Source organism: Oncorhynchus nerka, linkage group LG9a (genome assembly GCF_034236695.1).
Source record: "Oncorhynchus nerka isolate Pitt River linkage group LG9a, Oner_Uvic_2.0, whole genome shotgun sequence".
Lineage (NCBI taxonomy): Eukaryota > Metazoa > Chordata > Actinopteri > Salmoniformes > Salmonidae > Oncorhynchus > Oncorhynchus nerka.
The window spans coordinates 54,369,955-54,387,204 of NC_088404.1; the positions used below are offsets into that span (position 1 = coordinate 54,369,955).

Below are 17,250 nucleotides of genomic sequence, written 5' to 3' on the forward strand. Positions count from 1 at the left end.
ATGCCAAGCGTCACGTCTGGAGGAAACCTGGCACCATCCCTACGGCGAAGCATGATGGTGGCAGCATCATGCTGTGGGGATGATTTTCAGCAGCAGGGACTGGGAGACTAGTCAAGATCGAGGCAAAGATTAACGGAGTAAAGTACAGAGAGATCCTTGATGAAAACCTGCTCAGGACAGACTGGGGCGAAGGTTCACCTTCCAACAGGACAACAACCCTAAGCACAAAGCCAAGACAATGCAGGTCTCTGAATGTCCTTGAGTGGCCCAGCCAGAGCCTGGACATGAACACGATCGAACATCTCTGGAGAGACCTGAAAATAGCTGTGCAGCAACACTCCCCATCCAACCTGACAGAGCTTGAGTGGATCTGCAGAGAAGAATGGGAGAAACTCCCCAAATACAGGTGTGCCAAGCTTGTAGCATCATACCCAAGAACTCGAGGCTGTAATCTCTGCCAAATGTGCTTCAACAAAGTACTGAGTAAAGGCTATGAATACTTATGTAATGTGATATTTCACTCTTTTACTTTTAATATGTTTGCAAAAATGTATAAAAACCTGTTTTTGCCATGTTATTATGGGGTATTGTGTGTAGGGAAACATTTTTTTATAACCAATTTTAGAATAAGGCTGTTACGTAACATAATGTGGAAAAAGCCAAGGGGTCTGAATACTTTCCGAATGCACTGTAAGTATTAGAACACATCTGCAAACAATAAATGCATACATTTAACCCTCCGATACATAAGAAAGGGAGTGGGTATTTCATCACTGTTTTTACCATAGTCTCTCCCAACTAAACTAACATCCCACACACTTGTAATAAAGTAACCCCTGCATGGTAAATAGGCTGTAGGTCAGTAGGGGGAGGACCTACTGTTGATGTTCCTCCATTATTTCTTCCAGATGTTTCCATTTCCAGTGTTGGGATCCAGTTATATGAGGTGAAAGGTCGCAAGAGGCACGGGTAAGGAAGTGTGTGCTTAAGAGGTCAAAGGTCACAAGAGACACAGGCAAGGAAGGCTGTTTATTAGTCACTGCTGTCTCACAGTTACGCACGGCACTGCTGACTCCAGCCCTACTGCAAGACAGGGTCGTATTCATTAGGGCACGATTGGACAAATCCAAGTAGTTAATTTAAAATCAGTTTCCCCCCCCCATTTTGTGCAAAATGAACACGACCCATGTTAGAAATACGTCAGTGAACAAACACCCATACCGACTCACTAAAAACAACATGCCTTTCTGACTCAGTACAAAATTGCACACAAATAAATACATACAGGCTCTAGTAGTAAATACACTCTAGTCTACACAATTCTCTCTGAAACAGCCTCAGATACGCTTTAAAAAGGTGCACCTAGTAGCTGAAGTGGATGCAATATTTTTCCACACCATGGATGACATGAATACATAATCTCCTATGAAATGCAATGATTAGGTTTCAAGTACTGTACAATCTCTATAGTACACACCTCCACGTGGAACGTTAAGGAACAAGTGAACAGCAACGACATTCACTGTCAACCTGCGTCTCTCTCGATACCTTCACTGCTTTACTCTGCGTTAGTTGCACTCCATCGATAACATCCATGCAACAGTGTCACAGACAATGGCTTTACAATTCGGTCAATATCTAGTGTTACATTACATGCAGGCATCGTTTGTCAGGTGGAGAAGCTGCACGCTACCTTGAGATATTCCTAGTCACTTGTTTAAGTTGCACACATAATGTTGAAAACACTCATACACACGTAAACACGCACCCACACTGACACGCACACACGAGCGCACCTTTCACTTCATGACTTGTCGACCTCACCTGACACACCTCACCTGACACACACGGTACCATGTTTTCAGTTTGCATGACAAGACCGCTATAATTCAGCCGTAACTCTAGCATATCATCTCACAATTCTGACAGGCAGATAAAGTTCTGATAATAATGTCTATTGAAATAGTTTCTTCATTAGGGTACAGGAGAGTTCGTGCCTTAGTGACGGTGCTCAGTAAACATAGCCGGGTGGGTTGCGGTGGGAACTGTTTGACCAGGTCAGGTTGAGTTCCTTATCGGAATGGAATGCCTTGTCTTCAGTCTCTCTGGCAGCATCTCTCCACAAAAGTGTACACAAAAAACACCCACTGGGTTCAGTCTGTTCCTGTTGAAAAAGTCTCTGAAAAAAAAAAAAAAAGACTAAAATCCTGAATGCGAAAGTGTCTGATCAGTCGACTGGAATTGTAATTGTAATTCCTTGGCAGTAAAATAAGGACATTGAGGTCAAAGGTCAGGTGAGCTTGGTTGGCACAGCCCTATTGACATCTACTCTGTAGTCCTCTACTTCCGATCCTCCTCCATTCTCCTCATTCCATCCTAGTCTCTTGTCCGAGGGGTCCATAGTCTTTCTGGGGAATGACAAGAGGATTATTGACTCACTGGCACCCCCTACTAGGCTGTCTGTTTAAGTGCAGTTTTTGCTTCAGGTCTGGGCTTTTCTCAAGTCATTGTCTTCTCATTGAACCAGCAGGGCACTCCTCCACACCTACATGGTCGGACAGGTAAATGAACCGAGTCTCTGTTTGCCCAATCATCAGGAGAACCTCCGTGACTGACAGGACATCTGTCCAATGGGGACGCAGCATACAGCAAGTGTTACCTGGGAGGAGACAAACATGCACGTTGGCATAGCAATAACACTATCTGATCTTGAAGTGGGAATATGTTATATCTAGTAAAATATGACTATGCAGCAAATATGACCTATCAAAGCATTCAGCACTCTCTTGAGATAGGAAATGAACAAAGGGACTGGGGAACAAAGATTAGTTTTCCGTCTTCTGGGTACATTGATTTCAAATACAAAACCTAGGAGGTTCTCACCCCCTTTCATAGACTTACACAGTAATTATGACGACTTCCGGAGGACGTTCTTCAATCTATCAAAAGCTCTTGCAGTATGAATGAACAACTTGTCCACCCAAGGATAAGAGGATGAATCTAGTACTGAAAGCATAAGCTTCTGCTAGTTAGCACTGCAGTGCATAAAGTGTGGTGAGTAGTTGACTCGCAGACAGAGAAAGACAATAGTTGAACAGTTTTCAACAAATACATTTCTCGAGAAATGAAGGAGACGCAGCAGAGAGAGAGGGAGATAGTAACTAGTTTACCTTTCACGAACCTAATGTGGCAGGCGTAGAAAGATGCCTGAGCGGAGTTCCCGCTTCCGTTTTTCAGAGGAAACAGAAGTTAGGTTGCAAATACTGTATCCCTGAAAAAATGTATGTTAGCATTTTCTGGTGACGCCAGGAGAAGAAGCATAGTTCACTTTTCACCTACTTAGCTAATGCAGCTAATTTAGCCTATTCACCGACCTGAATCAAACAGAGAGGAATGCTATCTATGTTAGCTAGCTGGCTAAGGCTATCCAACACTGCAACTCTTCCAAGTCAAGGTAAGCTTTTGGGTTGTATTCATTCCACGGATTCTGTCGCGAAACATTTCTGAACGAAGGGACCTAGGGCTGGGCGGCATGCCGTATTTGACTATATACCGGTATTGATGCACGTACCAGTTTGGGTTTTTATTTCACCTTGTATTACGGTATTTCAATGTATGGTTTGTTTAATGTGTTACGCTACTCCACCGCGTGCAATGCCAGCTTTTTATTTTTTATAGTTCACTCTTTTTGCTACTTGAGGAGTCTCTCTCCCGCTCTCCTTCCACACACGCCAAGCCCCACCCCCCGTCACCCAAGGAGAGTGCTCTACCACGAGTCACAGCCAGCCACTTCGCTTGCTGTTTACCCGCAGTGACTGTCTGCCTGGTCAATGCTGCAGATGCAACAAGATGGTGACAGCGGCGCTGCTTTCCACTTCGCTTCTTAACGTACTGTAAATCCACAAGCCTTCTATGATGACACTATTAGCTTGTGCATCTTACTGTCTGCTAAAATAAATTGTGTTAGCCACTAATACTCATCGATAGTTAGCTGGCTAAATGTGCTTAGTCAGAGCAAACGTAGCTAGCTAGCTAAATAAATACAGTCTGATACCAGTGCTGGTGTAGACCTAGATCAGCATGTCATTTGTGCTACTTTATATTCTAAATCAGAGAGGAATAGGCAAAACATGAATATTTTAGCTACATCAAGTAAGATAACCTAGAATGGAACCTCTAATTAGGGTCCACCAGGAAACACTGACCAACACTTTGGTTCCAACCCAGTTAAAATAACCCCTCCCTGGATTTTGCATTTGTTGTCATGTCAAACAACACTGTATCCAATATATTCCAACTTTTGGTTGAAGTTTGATTGAACAGTATAAAACAATCAGAATGTAGAAATCCCCATTAAAAAACATTTCAAATATATGTGTTGCCACCCTAGGGTTATGCATTACTCATGAAGCATATTTAGAACTTATTTTATTCAAAATCCTAAAATACCGTCATATCTTAATAAATTTGACAAATATCGTGATATGATTATTTTGGCCAAATTGCATAGGGAGGGACCAACCTGAATTTGACCAATAGAAGCTCTCCTTTTAGTTGCAACGGTTTGGACTAATGATGACACTCCAGATCAGCTAGATGCAAGCAAGAGTGTGCAAGGTGGTATTGAATGTGTGTCACTGTCGGTCACCTTGATTACTCCAGTTCGTCTCTCGACCTGTGCACCTACATTATAAACTAATATGTCTTTATATGTGTGTGTGTCACACTCAACTCTCGCTCTCGGTTGTGTGTGTGAACCAATGCACGTGTATGTGTGTGTGCCCATGCGTGTCCCTCACCTCTCTCTCATGTGCACTGTCGGATGTGTATTGAGGAAGGACAGCTGCTGCTCCAGACTACACACACGGAAGGCCAGGTAGCAGGAGGACATGATGAGCAGAATGATACTGAGGGAGACAAGAGACATACACTTTCACCACATTGTTTTCCACACACGTGTACACTGACAGCTATAGTAAAAGGCCTATAGATCATTATGTGAGTGACGTGCCATGAGCTTCAACATAGTTTTTTTTCCCCCAAGCATGCTATAAAATTCATAAAAATCTTAACAGCCATGAAAAAGAACAGCGCAATGCCATTTACAAAAAAAATTCTCATGTAAAGAGATGCCAATGTAATATGTACACTAAGTGTAATATGAACTGGTCAGAAATACTATGACCAGCAGGTGGCAGTATGACAGCAAGGGAGAATCGCAATTGCATTGCCTTGATTCCTCACGTCGTCACTCCTCGTGTTTCTCAATACCCATGGGACGAGAAGGTCAGAGGGGAGGGACCTCTGACCTTCTCATCCAATGGGTTTTGAGAAGGAGGTGAGGAGCGGTGACACCAGGAAAGAAGTCGATGCAATTCATATTCTTCCTAAATCCATAGTAACAGGACCTTAGCCCTGTGTGTGATGTGAGTGCATTGTGGTCCGTCCGAAGCCTGGTCCCAGATCTGTTTGGGTTGCCTTGCCAACTCCTATGGTGCTCGTTACGCCACGAGAACACAAACAGCACCTGGTGAGTTTGTCCAGTACTCACAGAAGGATGAAGAACTTGAGCAGCTGGTACTCCATGTGGCCCAGCTCTGGCACTGGCTCTGCCAGGAGGATCTTCTCCGTCTCCAGACTCCGCTCTGCACACAACACAACAGACCAAAATGGGTTAGCGTTGAGCTGTTGCTTCTCTATAGACAACACCACAAGAGAGAGCAATGCTAAAAGGCGTTAGCATTAAGCTATTCTGTCTCTATAGACGGGTCGGCTGACAACGTCACCAAAAAATTATGCGCGCACATCGATGAGGCAGAAGGCCGTTTGGCATTGTGATTCTGAATGGTCAGATAGCTAGCAACAATGGCAAGACTCTGCTATGTGGGGAATCGTAGGTGGCTTGCTACAGCTCGTTGTATCTTGTTAAGCTAATATGGTAAAATAATTGCTAGCTAGCTAACCAACAACTGTAACAATATATTTGAGAGACAACAAGTGCTCACATATATTTATGTTTTCAATAAACAATGACCAATGACATTCATTTGGGGACAGGTCGAAAATCATTAAATGTGTATGGCAATTTAGCTAGTTAGCTTGCACTTGCTAGCTAACGTTAATTTGTCCTATTTAGCTAGCTTGCTGTTGCTAGCTAATTTGTCCTGGGATATAAACATTGAGTTGTTATTTTACATGAAATGCACAAGGTCCTCTACTCCGACAATTAATCCACACATAAAACGGCCAACCGAATTGTTTCTAGTCATCTCTCCTCCTTCCAGGCTGGAACTGGAAATAATGAGGAGATGCTTGTGTCTTCGCCCTAACAATGGGATTTGTTGTCCACAGAGCAGAACAGCGGGCTGTCAAGCTCCCGTCTGTTCCTGTCTTTGGATTGGTGGATACATCTCGTAATTTGAATACTTTTTTGAACTCTTCGATGAGGGGTGTTGACATCAACCGCCTGTATTCAATGGAGAGTGAGATGCTAAGACTAGCCTCACGAATATGTACAGAACGTCTCGAATTTCAACAGGGACTACTCCGATGTCAAGTGTTTTTTTCTCAAAGATGCCGGGATGTCACGTGCATCACACTTATATCAGTACACTTGTAACAACCTAAGCATTATGTTCCTTCTATTAGAGTAAATATGCCTCACATATCAAAATAGCAATAAAAGTTTATCTTGACTAAATTTGACACTCATTGCGATCACCACACATAAACTCCTCACTGGCTTAATAATTAATGCTATAATCCTGCTATTCTACACATTTTGCCATGTGGCGGAGAGAAGACTTTGCTATTGTATAACTAATTTCAAGCAATTCTTCTCATTTTGCCACGGGGCGGAGAATTTTTTCTTCTTCAGTTTTACCGCTAATTTGCTGCAATTCTACACCTTTTGCCATAGTGAAAACGGCAAACGTTTGCCTCCACCCTACCTAAACTGCTTACTAGAAGTTTAGATTGCTGGCCACGAGACTAATTTACCAATCTGCTGATGCTGATGCACAACCAAATTTCGAAATTGCACCTTGTGTACTCTATTCCTCTAACTCTCAAGGAAAAGTATGTCGAGTTCAAATGTATTTTTTAAAATTTTATTCCTTTTATTAATTGGTCCCCGGCCTAAAAAAAAAAGGGGGTGGGCACCAGTTGCCCATCTCTGCTCTAGCCAGTAGAAGGGAAATAAGAAGAAAAAAAAGAAGTTGAGCTCATACAAAAATCAAGAGTTCAGGTAGTTTATTGGAGAACGTACGTGTCTCTATGCACGCTGGTTAGAAAAAGACTATCGGCTGGGTAATTAGTAGCCATAGATCCCTACTTATCAGTGTGCGAGTCAATAGCGTGTGACTTGTGGCCCAAAAGGTGACTCCAATGGCTACATTAGCAAAAACAGCTTGCGTGTGGAGGAAGGAAGAGATATCGGCTAATAGTCCTCTTTTCTGTCAAGAGTTATCTCGGTACCCGTCTGTCATGAGAGACTACCGTCAGGCACAGAGAACCAAAACAGGGCCTAGCTTACATTTAAATGTATAAGTATGTATAAGTTAGCTTGTCGTTGCCCGTCTGTTGTTGGATTTAAAAAAAAAACGTCAGTCAGGCACCCATGCAAGCTACAACTGAGCTGGGTCTATTCATAGCCTGCCACCTCTGTGTGTGTGTGTGTGTGGGGGGGGGAGGGCTTGAGAGGGAAAGAAACATGACAGGCTGTTTGTGAGAGTGCTGACAGTGTGATGGATGAAAGGTTGCCTCTATGGATCAGATTACCGTCATCCCAATCCTAACCTAGGCCATACAAGGGCTGGAAAATATCTGACCTTGGACCAGTGGTTAGGTTATTGTCCACTGTTTGAGGATACCTGCTGTATGATTTAGGCTTTGAACACAGACCTGACAGAGGTCCTAAAACATGTACACCATTTGTAGGACTTGTGGCCAGGTTTACCTCTTTAACCTCTAGGGGCAAGCAACATTGAGGGTTTCAATCCACATAAGATTTGAAAAATTCAAAAGGAAGGTTGCGAATACTTTTGTTTGGACTGATTTGTTTGTCAAAATCTATTTGTGGACTGGAAAAAGGGCAGTTATTTCCAAATATATAGGTCATAGGTCCATTATAATTTCTACATACTTTCTATCAGGCTTTAGGCGTTTATGTGCAGCCTGGAGTCATTTTTTCAATCCAAAATAATCCTTTCCAACCCAAGAAATCTGTCGCCCCATGAACATTGATGATTGAGCGGGGCTTACCTTTGATCTTACTCTTCAATGTCAGTGGAACCTCAGTGGGTAGGTAGGGGGTGTCCACTGCACTCAGGCTGCTGGTGGAGTTCCCCAGGAGGTCTGGGAGAGAGGAGGACACGGACGGAATGGACGGCTTTCTCCTCCACTTCAACACTGGAGGGAAGTCATTGACCACAGGGAACTCATCCTGAATGAGGGAGGAGAGGAGCAAGGGGAAGAGAGGAGAGGCCCGCAGAGGAAGAGAGGAGATGAAGTTGAGAGAGGCTGAAAGGAAAAGGTATCTTTAATTACGTTTGGGCGATATAATCACAATGTTTTTGGTTGACACGTTAGGGATTGTATTGCCTAAGCTTTGTTAAATTATCACGTTTGGGAGAAGCGAAACAGTGAGTGGGCATTCTCTTTGTCTATATATTGGCCATTTTTCTCAGCGGCTGTTATTAATTTGGATATGTTTTTTTTTGTAAACGAATTGGAACCTACCATTATGCCAGTGAGTAAAAAACAAGATCAAGAGGAGAAAAGGCTAGAAGGGCAGTTCGAGTTTGAGGTCCTTTTTAAGCACTCACATCACTGAGTGGATTATTATTGCTTTAGTAGCTCTAAAAAAACATTTGACTTTCACCTGAGTAAAATAGCAGCATGCTAAGCTTCTTAATAACCCATGATGTCCTTCACCCATGATGACGGCAACAATAAAAAAAAGGGTCTACTAAAGGATTAAAAACAGCAGTTTGAGGCACTCCGCTTATCGTATTCTTAAGAGGACTTACAATTGACAAGGAAGGCCAGAAGCATGCTTCAGTGTATATACACCGAACAAAAAATATTAAAGTGTTGGTCCCATGTTTCATGAGCTGAAAAAAAAAAAATCCCAGACATTTTCCATACGCACAAAAAGCTAATTTGGCACAAATTTGTTTCCATCCCTGTTAGTGAGCATTTCTCCTTTGCCAAGATAATCCATCCACCTGACAGGTGTGGCATAGAAAGAATCTGATTAAACAGCATGATCATTACACAGGTGCACCTTGTGCTGGGGACAATAAAAGGCCACAGGTTTCTCAAGTTGAGGGAGCGTGCAATTGGCATGCTGATTGCAGGAATGTCCACCAGAGCTGTTGCCAGATACTTTTATGTTACTTTCTCTACCATAAACTGCCTACATCGTCAAAATCCATAGATTAGGGCCTAATGAATTTATTTCAATTGACTGATTTCCTTATACAGTTTGAACTGTAACTCAGTAAAATCTTATAAATAATTGCATGTTGCGTTTCTATTTTTGTTCAGTATAGTAGTGCAATTTACTACTATGAGAGTCACGTTGAGTAATGTGTAGGGGCATATTCAAACCACTCCAGTCTCCTTGCAGTAGGGTCTAAAAAAACTCTATTTTGCTCAAACATTTTTTTTTACCATAAAGTGTGTGTACTTTACTGTGCTCATACTTGGGATGTTGCTTTCCAACAGTAAAAGTAAAAAAAATAGACATCTTTAACAAATGCCTATCTCTGACTTGCATAATTCTAACGCTACACTACATGACCCCATCTATCTCTTTGACCCTACACACACTTACTATAAAGTACAGGGATGCTGTAAATTGCACATTGCCAAGTTCAATTTATGGTCTTTGGCAGCTGGTCAACAAACAGTAGCAGATGGATCTAGACTGTTGTGTAAAGCAGGGTTGGTTGCACCACAACTGTATCCTGGGTGCGAGACTGTGTTTTGATCTCTTGCTAACTCCTTGTCACTCGTTCCATGTTTGTAAGAGAGCAGAAACCGCTTGGCACCCAGGCTACCATATTTATCCTACTGTACTGCACCCAGAGTAGTGTCGTTGTGTGTACTGGCTGGGCTTACCATAGATAGTGAGCTAGGCTCCTCCAAGTACTGCTTCAGGCTAAGGCTTTTCTTCCCATTCACCTAAGGAGGAAAATAAGGTTACATTGTAACTACAGTAATTAGTAGTTCTCTATTGTGTAACTACACATCAGTATTGATATCCACGATATCTGCTCAATCTCACAGACCATGGATGAGGTAAAGAGGTCAATGGATCTCGACCAAAACAATGGAAATGCCATGGAAACGAGTGGGGGGAAAGATCCCGAATCGCCTCATTGCCCCCAAGCAAAATTAGCCCATTCAAGCTATTGTTTAGGTGTATTTCACACTATGTTGAGGTAAAAAATCGGTGTATAATGCTTGTATGGATGTCAATATCATCATCTACATTACAGTAAAATAACGTCTGACTGCCACCAACAATTTCTGTATGCTAGCTATGCCATCAGCTTACACGAACGGGAGCTAGCATTTAGCAACCACTTTTTCTAAACCAGAAAAAGGGACAACTTTCTAAATGTTATGCACTGAAAACAGCTAAATGTATCCAAACGGGACTTTAGTAACCACATTGTGGGCCTGTTACAATACAGCAATCATGATGGATTTGGCAAATATCAACTTGGTTAGTGTGCGCCCATCCGGCAAACTTCTCTCCCCCAAGGGCTGCGTTCCACTGACCTTTTACCACATCTACTGGTATACTAAAGACCCTTTGACAATGGCATATTGTGAGGTTATTCCGCACCTGAAGGTGTGTACAGATCCTCCTGAGGACATCGTAGACACTGTCTCGGGACAGCAAGGACACAAACACATACTGCAAGAGAGAACAAGACACTTGGGTTAAAAATACAAATAAATCCACTATCTTTGACGGTCTATTACAGCAAATGTGAAGATGCACAGGTTATCAACAACATTAGATTTCTCACTTGTCAACTGACATTTTTATGACATGCAATGACTGAGTAGCTTCAGCCAATCAATCCAGCTGTGCACTAGATAAATGAAACAGACAATAGGTGTATAGTAAGTGTTACCCATTCCATTTCTTTTGTTGCTTTAGACCACTATTCCCAAAACACATTTAGTCATTGAAGTTATGTGAGAGCTGTCTCCCCCTACTCAGCTTCTCTAATTCATGAAAGACAAAACAAAGGCAGGTGGCAGTCAGCAGCTTTAGCCATCATCACTAAGGACCGTAAAACCCCATAAAAGGTGTTTGCTGTGTCAGGAGCCCTGTTACATCACACCACTAACTTGTAGAAGAACGAGAACAGACTCTTGAGTTACCGTTTGAAACAAAACGCAAGCACCCTGATCGCTGTACATTCCTTTTTACGATCATCCCCAACCCCCCCACACAGAGGACCCAATGGATCTAATTAAATAAAGAAAAGCAAACAAAACAGAATGAAGTTACAAACCCCCCCTCCCCCATCCCAATCCCACCCCATTGAGGACCCAATGGATCTAATTAAAGAAAGAAAAACAAGAAAAACTCAAAGCAATACATCACGAAGTGATTAAGTAGCAAGAAGCCATTGGGTCAACGTGTCTTCTATAGCTCCATGAATGCAAGCTGTAGACTACTCCATATAAATCACATCCAAAAATATTAAGATCCATCGAGTGTGGAGGCTTCCAATAAAAAGAAAGAATTTTTGCTGGCCATCGGGCCAGCAAGAAGAATGGGCTTCTGACACAGAGATAAATGAAGTACAGAAAAATATGTTAATTCATTTACAAATAAACAGCTCATATCCTCAAAGCAAACACCTCTGAAGAACTGTATATAGTCAATAAGGTGAACATGGATGTGACCTTTGACCTTTCAAGGTCCAATAAGCGCCATTTTTATCTCAATATCAAATCATTTCTGAGTAACCTTACTGTGATTCTTTTCCATTAAAATAGTAAAAAAGGAACAAAAATAGCTTCGAGCAAAGAGCAATTTCTCAAGCTAGAATTTTGCTAGGACTGTCTGGGAGTGGTCAGAGTGGGGAGGGGAAACCTAGCTATTATTGCCAGAGAGGTTCGGAACACTTTCTTATTGGTATATTAACACATTTAATGCCTGGTCACCAAAACTCCATCCCACAAAAAAAGCTGAAATTTCAGGCGGTCTTTTCACACAGATGCTCACAGTACTATTCCTACCTCATAGTGTAGAAATACAGGTAAATCACATTTTTGACTGAACTGGGCCTTTAACCTGATATGTTGTATATTCTCAAATCAGAGCAGTGTCTGTTGAGAACAAACTACAGGTACAGTAACTGCCAAAATAAAGGACACAAAGTGTCTTAACCACCTAGAGTCGAGTCGAGACTCACGAAAATGATGGTGTTCTCCGTTTTGAAGTACAGTACAAGTCAAAAGTTTGGACACCCCTACTCATTCAAGGGTCACTTCTACATTGTAGAATACTAGTGAAGACATCAACACTACACAATAGCACATATGGAATCACGCAGTAAACAAAAAAGTGTTAAACAAGTCCAAATATATTTCAGATTTTAGATTCTTCAAAGTAGCCACCCTTTGCCTTGATGACAGCTTTGCAAACTCTTGGCATTCTCTCAACCAGCTTTATGAGGTAGTCACCTGGAATGCATTTCAATTAACAGGTGTGCCTTGTTAAAATTACATTTGTGGAGTTTCTTTCCTTCTTAATGCGTTTGAGCCAATCAGTTGTGTTGTGACAAGGTAGGGTTGGTATAGAGAAGATAGCCCTATTTGGTAGAAGCAAGTCCATATTATGGTAAGCAATTTGACCATGAAGGCCTGATTCATGCAGTCTCCTCTGAACAGTTGATGTAGAGATGTGTCTGTTGCTTGAACTCTGAAGAATTTATTTGGGCTGGTAACTCAAATGAACTTGTACTCTGTAGCAGAGGTAACTGTGGATCTTCCTTTCATGTGGCAGTCCTCATGAGAGCCAGTTTCATCATAGCTCTTGATGTTTTTAGTGACAGCACGTGAAGAAACTTTCAAAGTTCTTGAGATGTTCCGCATTGACTGACCATGTCTTAAAGTAATGATGGACTCATTTCTCTTTGCTTATTTGAGCTGTTCTTACTATAATATGGATTTGCCAGATAGGGCCAAATACAATTTTTCCATTAAATCATTTTTGTATATATTTATTTTGATACTTCAAGGGGTCTTCAAATTCAAAATCAAATAGCTAAATTATCCTGGGTATGACCTTCTTAAAACACCATCCCGGAGTCACATCTTCACTGTTGACTTTGAGACTGGTGTTTTGCGGGTACTATTTAATGAAGCTGCCAGTTGAGGACTTGTGAGGCATCCGTTTCTCGAACTAGACACTCTAATGTACTAGTCCTCTTGCTCAATTGTGCACCGGAACCTCCCCCTCTTCTTTCTATCCTGGCTACAGACAGTTAGCGCTGTTCTGTTCTGTGGAGTAGTACACAGCGTTGTACGAGATCTTCAGTTTCTTGGCAATTTCTCGAATGGAATAGCCTTAATTTCTCAGAGCAAGAATAGATTGACGAGTTTCAGAAGAAAGTTCTTTGTTTCTGGCCATTTTGAGCCTGTAATCGAACCCACAAATGTTGATGCTCCAGATACTCAACTAGTATAAAGAAGGCCAGTTTTATTGCTTCTTTGATCAGGACAACAGTTTTCAGCTGTGCTAACATAATAGCAAAAGGGTTTTCTAATGATCAATTAGTCTTCTAAAATTATAAACTTGGATTAGCTAACACAACATGCCATTGGAACACAGGAGTGATGGTTGCTGATAATGGGCCTCTGTAGATATTCCATGAAGAAAATCTGCCTTTTATAGCTACAATAGCCATTTACAACATTAACAATGTCTACACTGTATTTCTGATCAATTTGATGTTATTTTAAATGGACAGAAAATGTGCATTTCTTTCAAAAACAAGGACATTTCTAAGTGACCCCAAACTTTTGAACGGTAGTTTATATACAGTATATATATTTTACTAAATATTTTTTTTAATAGTGTTTGGACATAGGTGTCCCGAAAAAACACTTACCCGGGCCTGCTCGAAACTCTTCTATGAAGAACAAAAACTCTTAAAGTGTTAGGGTTAACACCTAGATAATGCTAGCTGTCTGTGAGTGGTAGAGCCATATTGCATTGTGCTGCTGTACTATGCTGAGTCATACCTTCTGGCTGGTGTCCACAGTGATGGCCAACCCGTTAGGTACTAGGCCTGCTGTCCTGTGTTTCTTCACCAGCCGTACTGACACCACTGGAATGGCCACCTGTAGAGGAAAAGCAAACATGATTAGCACCTGCACTTCATAGCCTAATAGCATAGCATCCCTTTACTCCCGCAGCACTAGGAGAGCCAAGAGCGTCATGTTGACTAAAAACAACTTTTTAACTGTCCCGCCCCATCCTTGACATTTCCTAAACTTTACCCCCCAAAAATACTTGAATTCGCAACACTCAAAGCACAGTAATATATTTAACTCAAAAACCATAGCGGCCGTCAACGGCCTTTCTTATCTAACAATAATATTTGTGTCAATATCGCAAAATTGACTCTAATAAACCTGTTGTCGTATTTGCGTGGCTATTGTCATCAAGCAGAAACCGGAAACAGGGTATTGTCATTTAAATGTTTATATATTTGGGGCAGAAAAGCGATGATGTCGAGGTGATTGAAATAAGTAAACAGCAGATATATGTTTGGTGTTGTCGATGTTTGATGCTGTGAAACTTGTGGATTCGTTCTCAGATGAACAAGTCATGTCATGATAACTTGGTTGGTACAGGTGAGAGCATCAGCGGTGGAGCTCGAATGATTGCTCTCGGTCTCTTTGAAATAGTGTTTAGCTGTATATACTGTAGTCAGCTAACTAGTTGTTTTTTTTGAAGAGGAACATGGAGGAAGAGCAGGTGGAAAAGGGACAGGAGGAGGAAGAGGGAGAGGAGGAAGCAGAGGTAGAGGAGGATCCAGAGTGAGAGAAGGAGGAAGAGGGAGAGAAAACCCGAGAGGGGAGCCTACGTTTCCATGGAGTTTGTCTGCCCCAAGTCACAAGATTCACGCTTGTACCTCACAGCATGTGCCTAAAGTGAAAGGCAGGGGGTTTGGAGTTGTTTTTAAAAGTGGTAGAAACGGCTCTCTCTTCCAGACCTTATAATGGATTACAACAAGAAAATGAGGAGTGTAGTTGACCATCTTGACCAAATGAGAAGCTATTACAGTGTTGAATCCACGGGCAAAAAAAGTGGAAGAATATGTTTTGGGGATGCTCAAAATGTCCATCATAAATGCATACATTCTTTGCGGGACCCTGCAAAGGCCCCTTCCCAGAAACCGCAGGTGCTGGTCCCTGAAGGCATTCAAAATGCAGCTTGTGCATTCACTTTGTGATATGACTACAGTGGAAGGAAGAGGGGAGCCAAGAGGGTGGCACCAAGGCGTGTGAACCGAGTTGTAACTCATAATTTAAAAGCAGGTGAAGTTTGAAGGGCTTTTTTCTTTTTAAAATTGTCTCTGAACAGTTGTTTTGTATCTTGTCTCTACCTAATACTTGTTGCATTCACTGAATTTTTGTCAAAGTAGGCTACTATTTCTACATTTTGTGTCCAGCCTGGTCTGTACTAAATCTTATCTTAAATCTTATCTGCATTTTGAAATAGTCTCTGAATAGTTGTTTGCATTTTTCCAGAAGTAGGAATAGTTGTTAATCAAATAGCTTACTTTGTGTGAGTTTTGAAATACTTTCTGAATATAATAATATATAATATAATATATATATAATATAATAATATAATAATATGTATTAGTATAATATATTATACTTGGTACATTTTGAGGGAGCAATTTAGTCACATTTACTACAATTGAAATACTCTAGAGATTTTTGTTGGGTTGCGTCTTAATCGTTTTTTGATAGTGAGTGTTTTTACACAATTGACACTGAGTCTTATTCCTACTGACATGCATGTGGTGTAATATTAAATAAGAGGTTGTGCTCTTTAAAAATAAGGTAACTTGTAATTGTCATTTGTTCTTTGTTTTTGAGCTGTGTCTGTTTGTTTGAAATGTGTGAGAAAATGTGCATTATTTTGAAAATTCTCAATAATATACAGCAGCATTCTAGAATTATATTGGGGTCACACACACACACACACACACACACACACACACACACACACACACACACACACACACAATCATCATGACACTATTCTATATATATATATTTTTTATGAAGCCCTTAGTGGCCAGATTGTTTCCTAGTTCAGAATGTCCATCCGACTGATGGATAATCAGACAGGAGAGACACGGAAAAAGACGTTCATGAATATGTTTATAGATGGGTCAGATTATAACCATAAAGGCTATATAGGGTACACACTTCCATACCCATGGTCAGATTACTTTCCATAGACGGTAACAGGTCAAAGTATGTGGTACAGAGTTCGCCAATGTTAGCTGATTAGTTACGGAGCTGGGACAGATTCCAAATGAATTGTATCGGTAGAAACACAACAAAACAAGCAACTTGCTAGCTAGCTATGTAAACAGATATCACTGCAACTCAATATCATATGAGCTCAACTGCGCGGGCATCTACCTTAACACGACAGGTAAGCTGTCAAATAATAGGAAAACTAGGCAATGTATAGCCTATGAATATCTGTATCTAGCAAATATGACAAACCATGACATAAACCCAACAGATAAATGCGAAGTTAGCTGGTTGTCTGTAAGGCTAGCTAGTGAAAGTGACAGCTGAGGTTGACGCTTTCCAAATTTACCGCCACACACAACTTTTCTTGCCTGACAGACTAGCTGGCTAGCTAGCTAGCTATAGCAAGCCACTTGAGCCGTTTCCATATCAATTACATCAGTAGAAACAAGACATAACAACACATTAGTTAGGTGACTATATACAGCTAAACCACTCCACTTGTGCCTCCTACTGCTGGTCAGGTGGATTTATTTGAAGGATCGGTATGATGTGCAATTAAAAGATTGTTTTAATGTGAAATTAATTGAATTTTTTTTTTGATTTTTTAAGGTTAGGGAGAAGTGCAGTGAATAGTGACACTTTTTAGGATCTCAATATAAATTTTATAGTTGTTTGTAATTTTGTCTTGTCTTTTAATCATTT

At 41.2% G+C, this 17,250-nt stretch overlaps 1 protein-coding gene across 1 annotated transcript in view; it reads right to left on the reverse strand.

Annotated features, from left to right (window-relative positions):
* Positions 1-1,015: 1,015 nt before the first annotated feature.
* LOC115134543 (GRAM domain-containing protein 2A) overlaps positions 1,016-17,250 on the reverse strand; it is a 58,525-nt gene continuing 42,290 nt past the window's right edge. The window contains exons 6-12 of the mRNA XM_029668638.2: positions 14,284-14,382; positions 10,859-10,930; positions 10,126-10,188; positions 8,263-8,443; positions 5,552-5,645; positions 4,800-4,907; positions 1,016-2,659 (exon numbers count right to left, since the gene is read on the reverse strand). Coding sequence (XP_029524498.1) covers positions 2,656-2,659; positions 4,800-4,907; positions 5,552-5,645; positions 8,263-8,443; positions 10,126-10,188; positions 10,859-10,930; positions 14,284-14,382 — 621 coding nt within the window. The 3' untranslated portion in view covers positions 1,016-2,655. The remainder of the gene's footprint in view (positions 2,660-4,799; positions 4,908-5,551; positions 5,646-8,262; positions 8,444-10,125; positions 10,189-10,858; positions 10,931-14,283; positions 14,383-17,250) is intronic.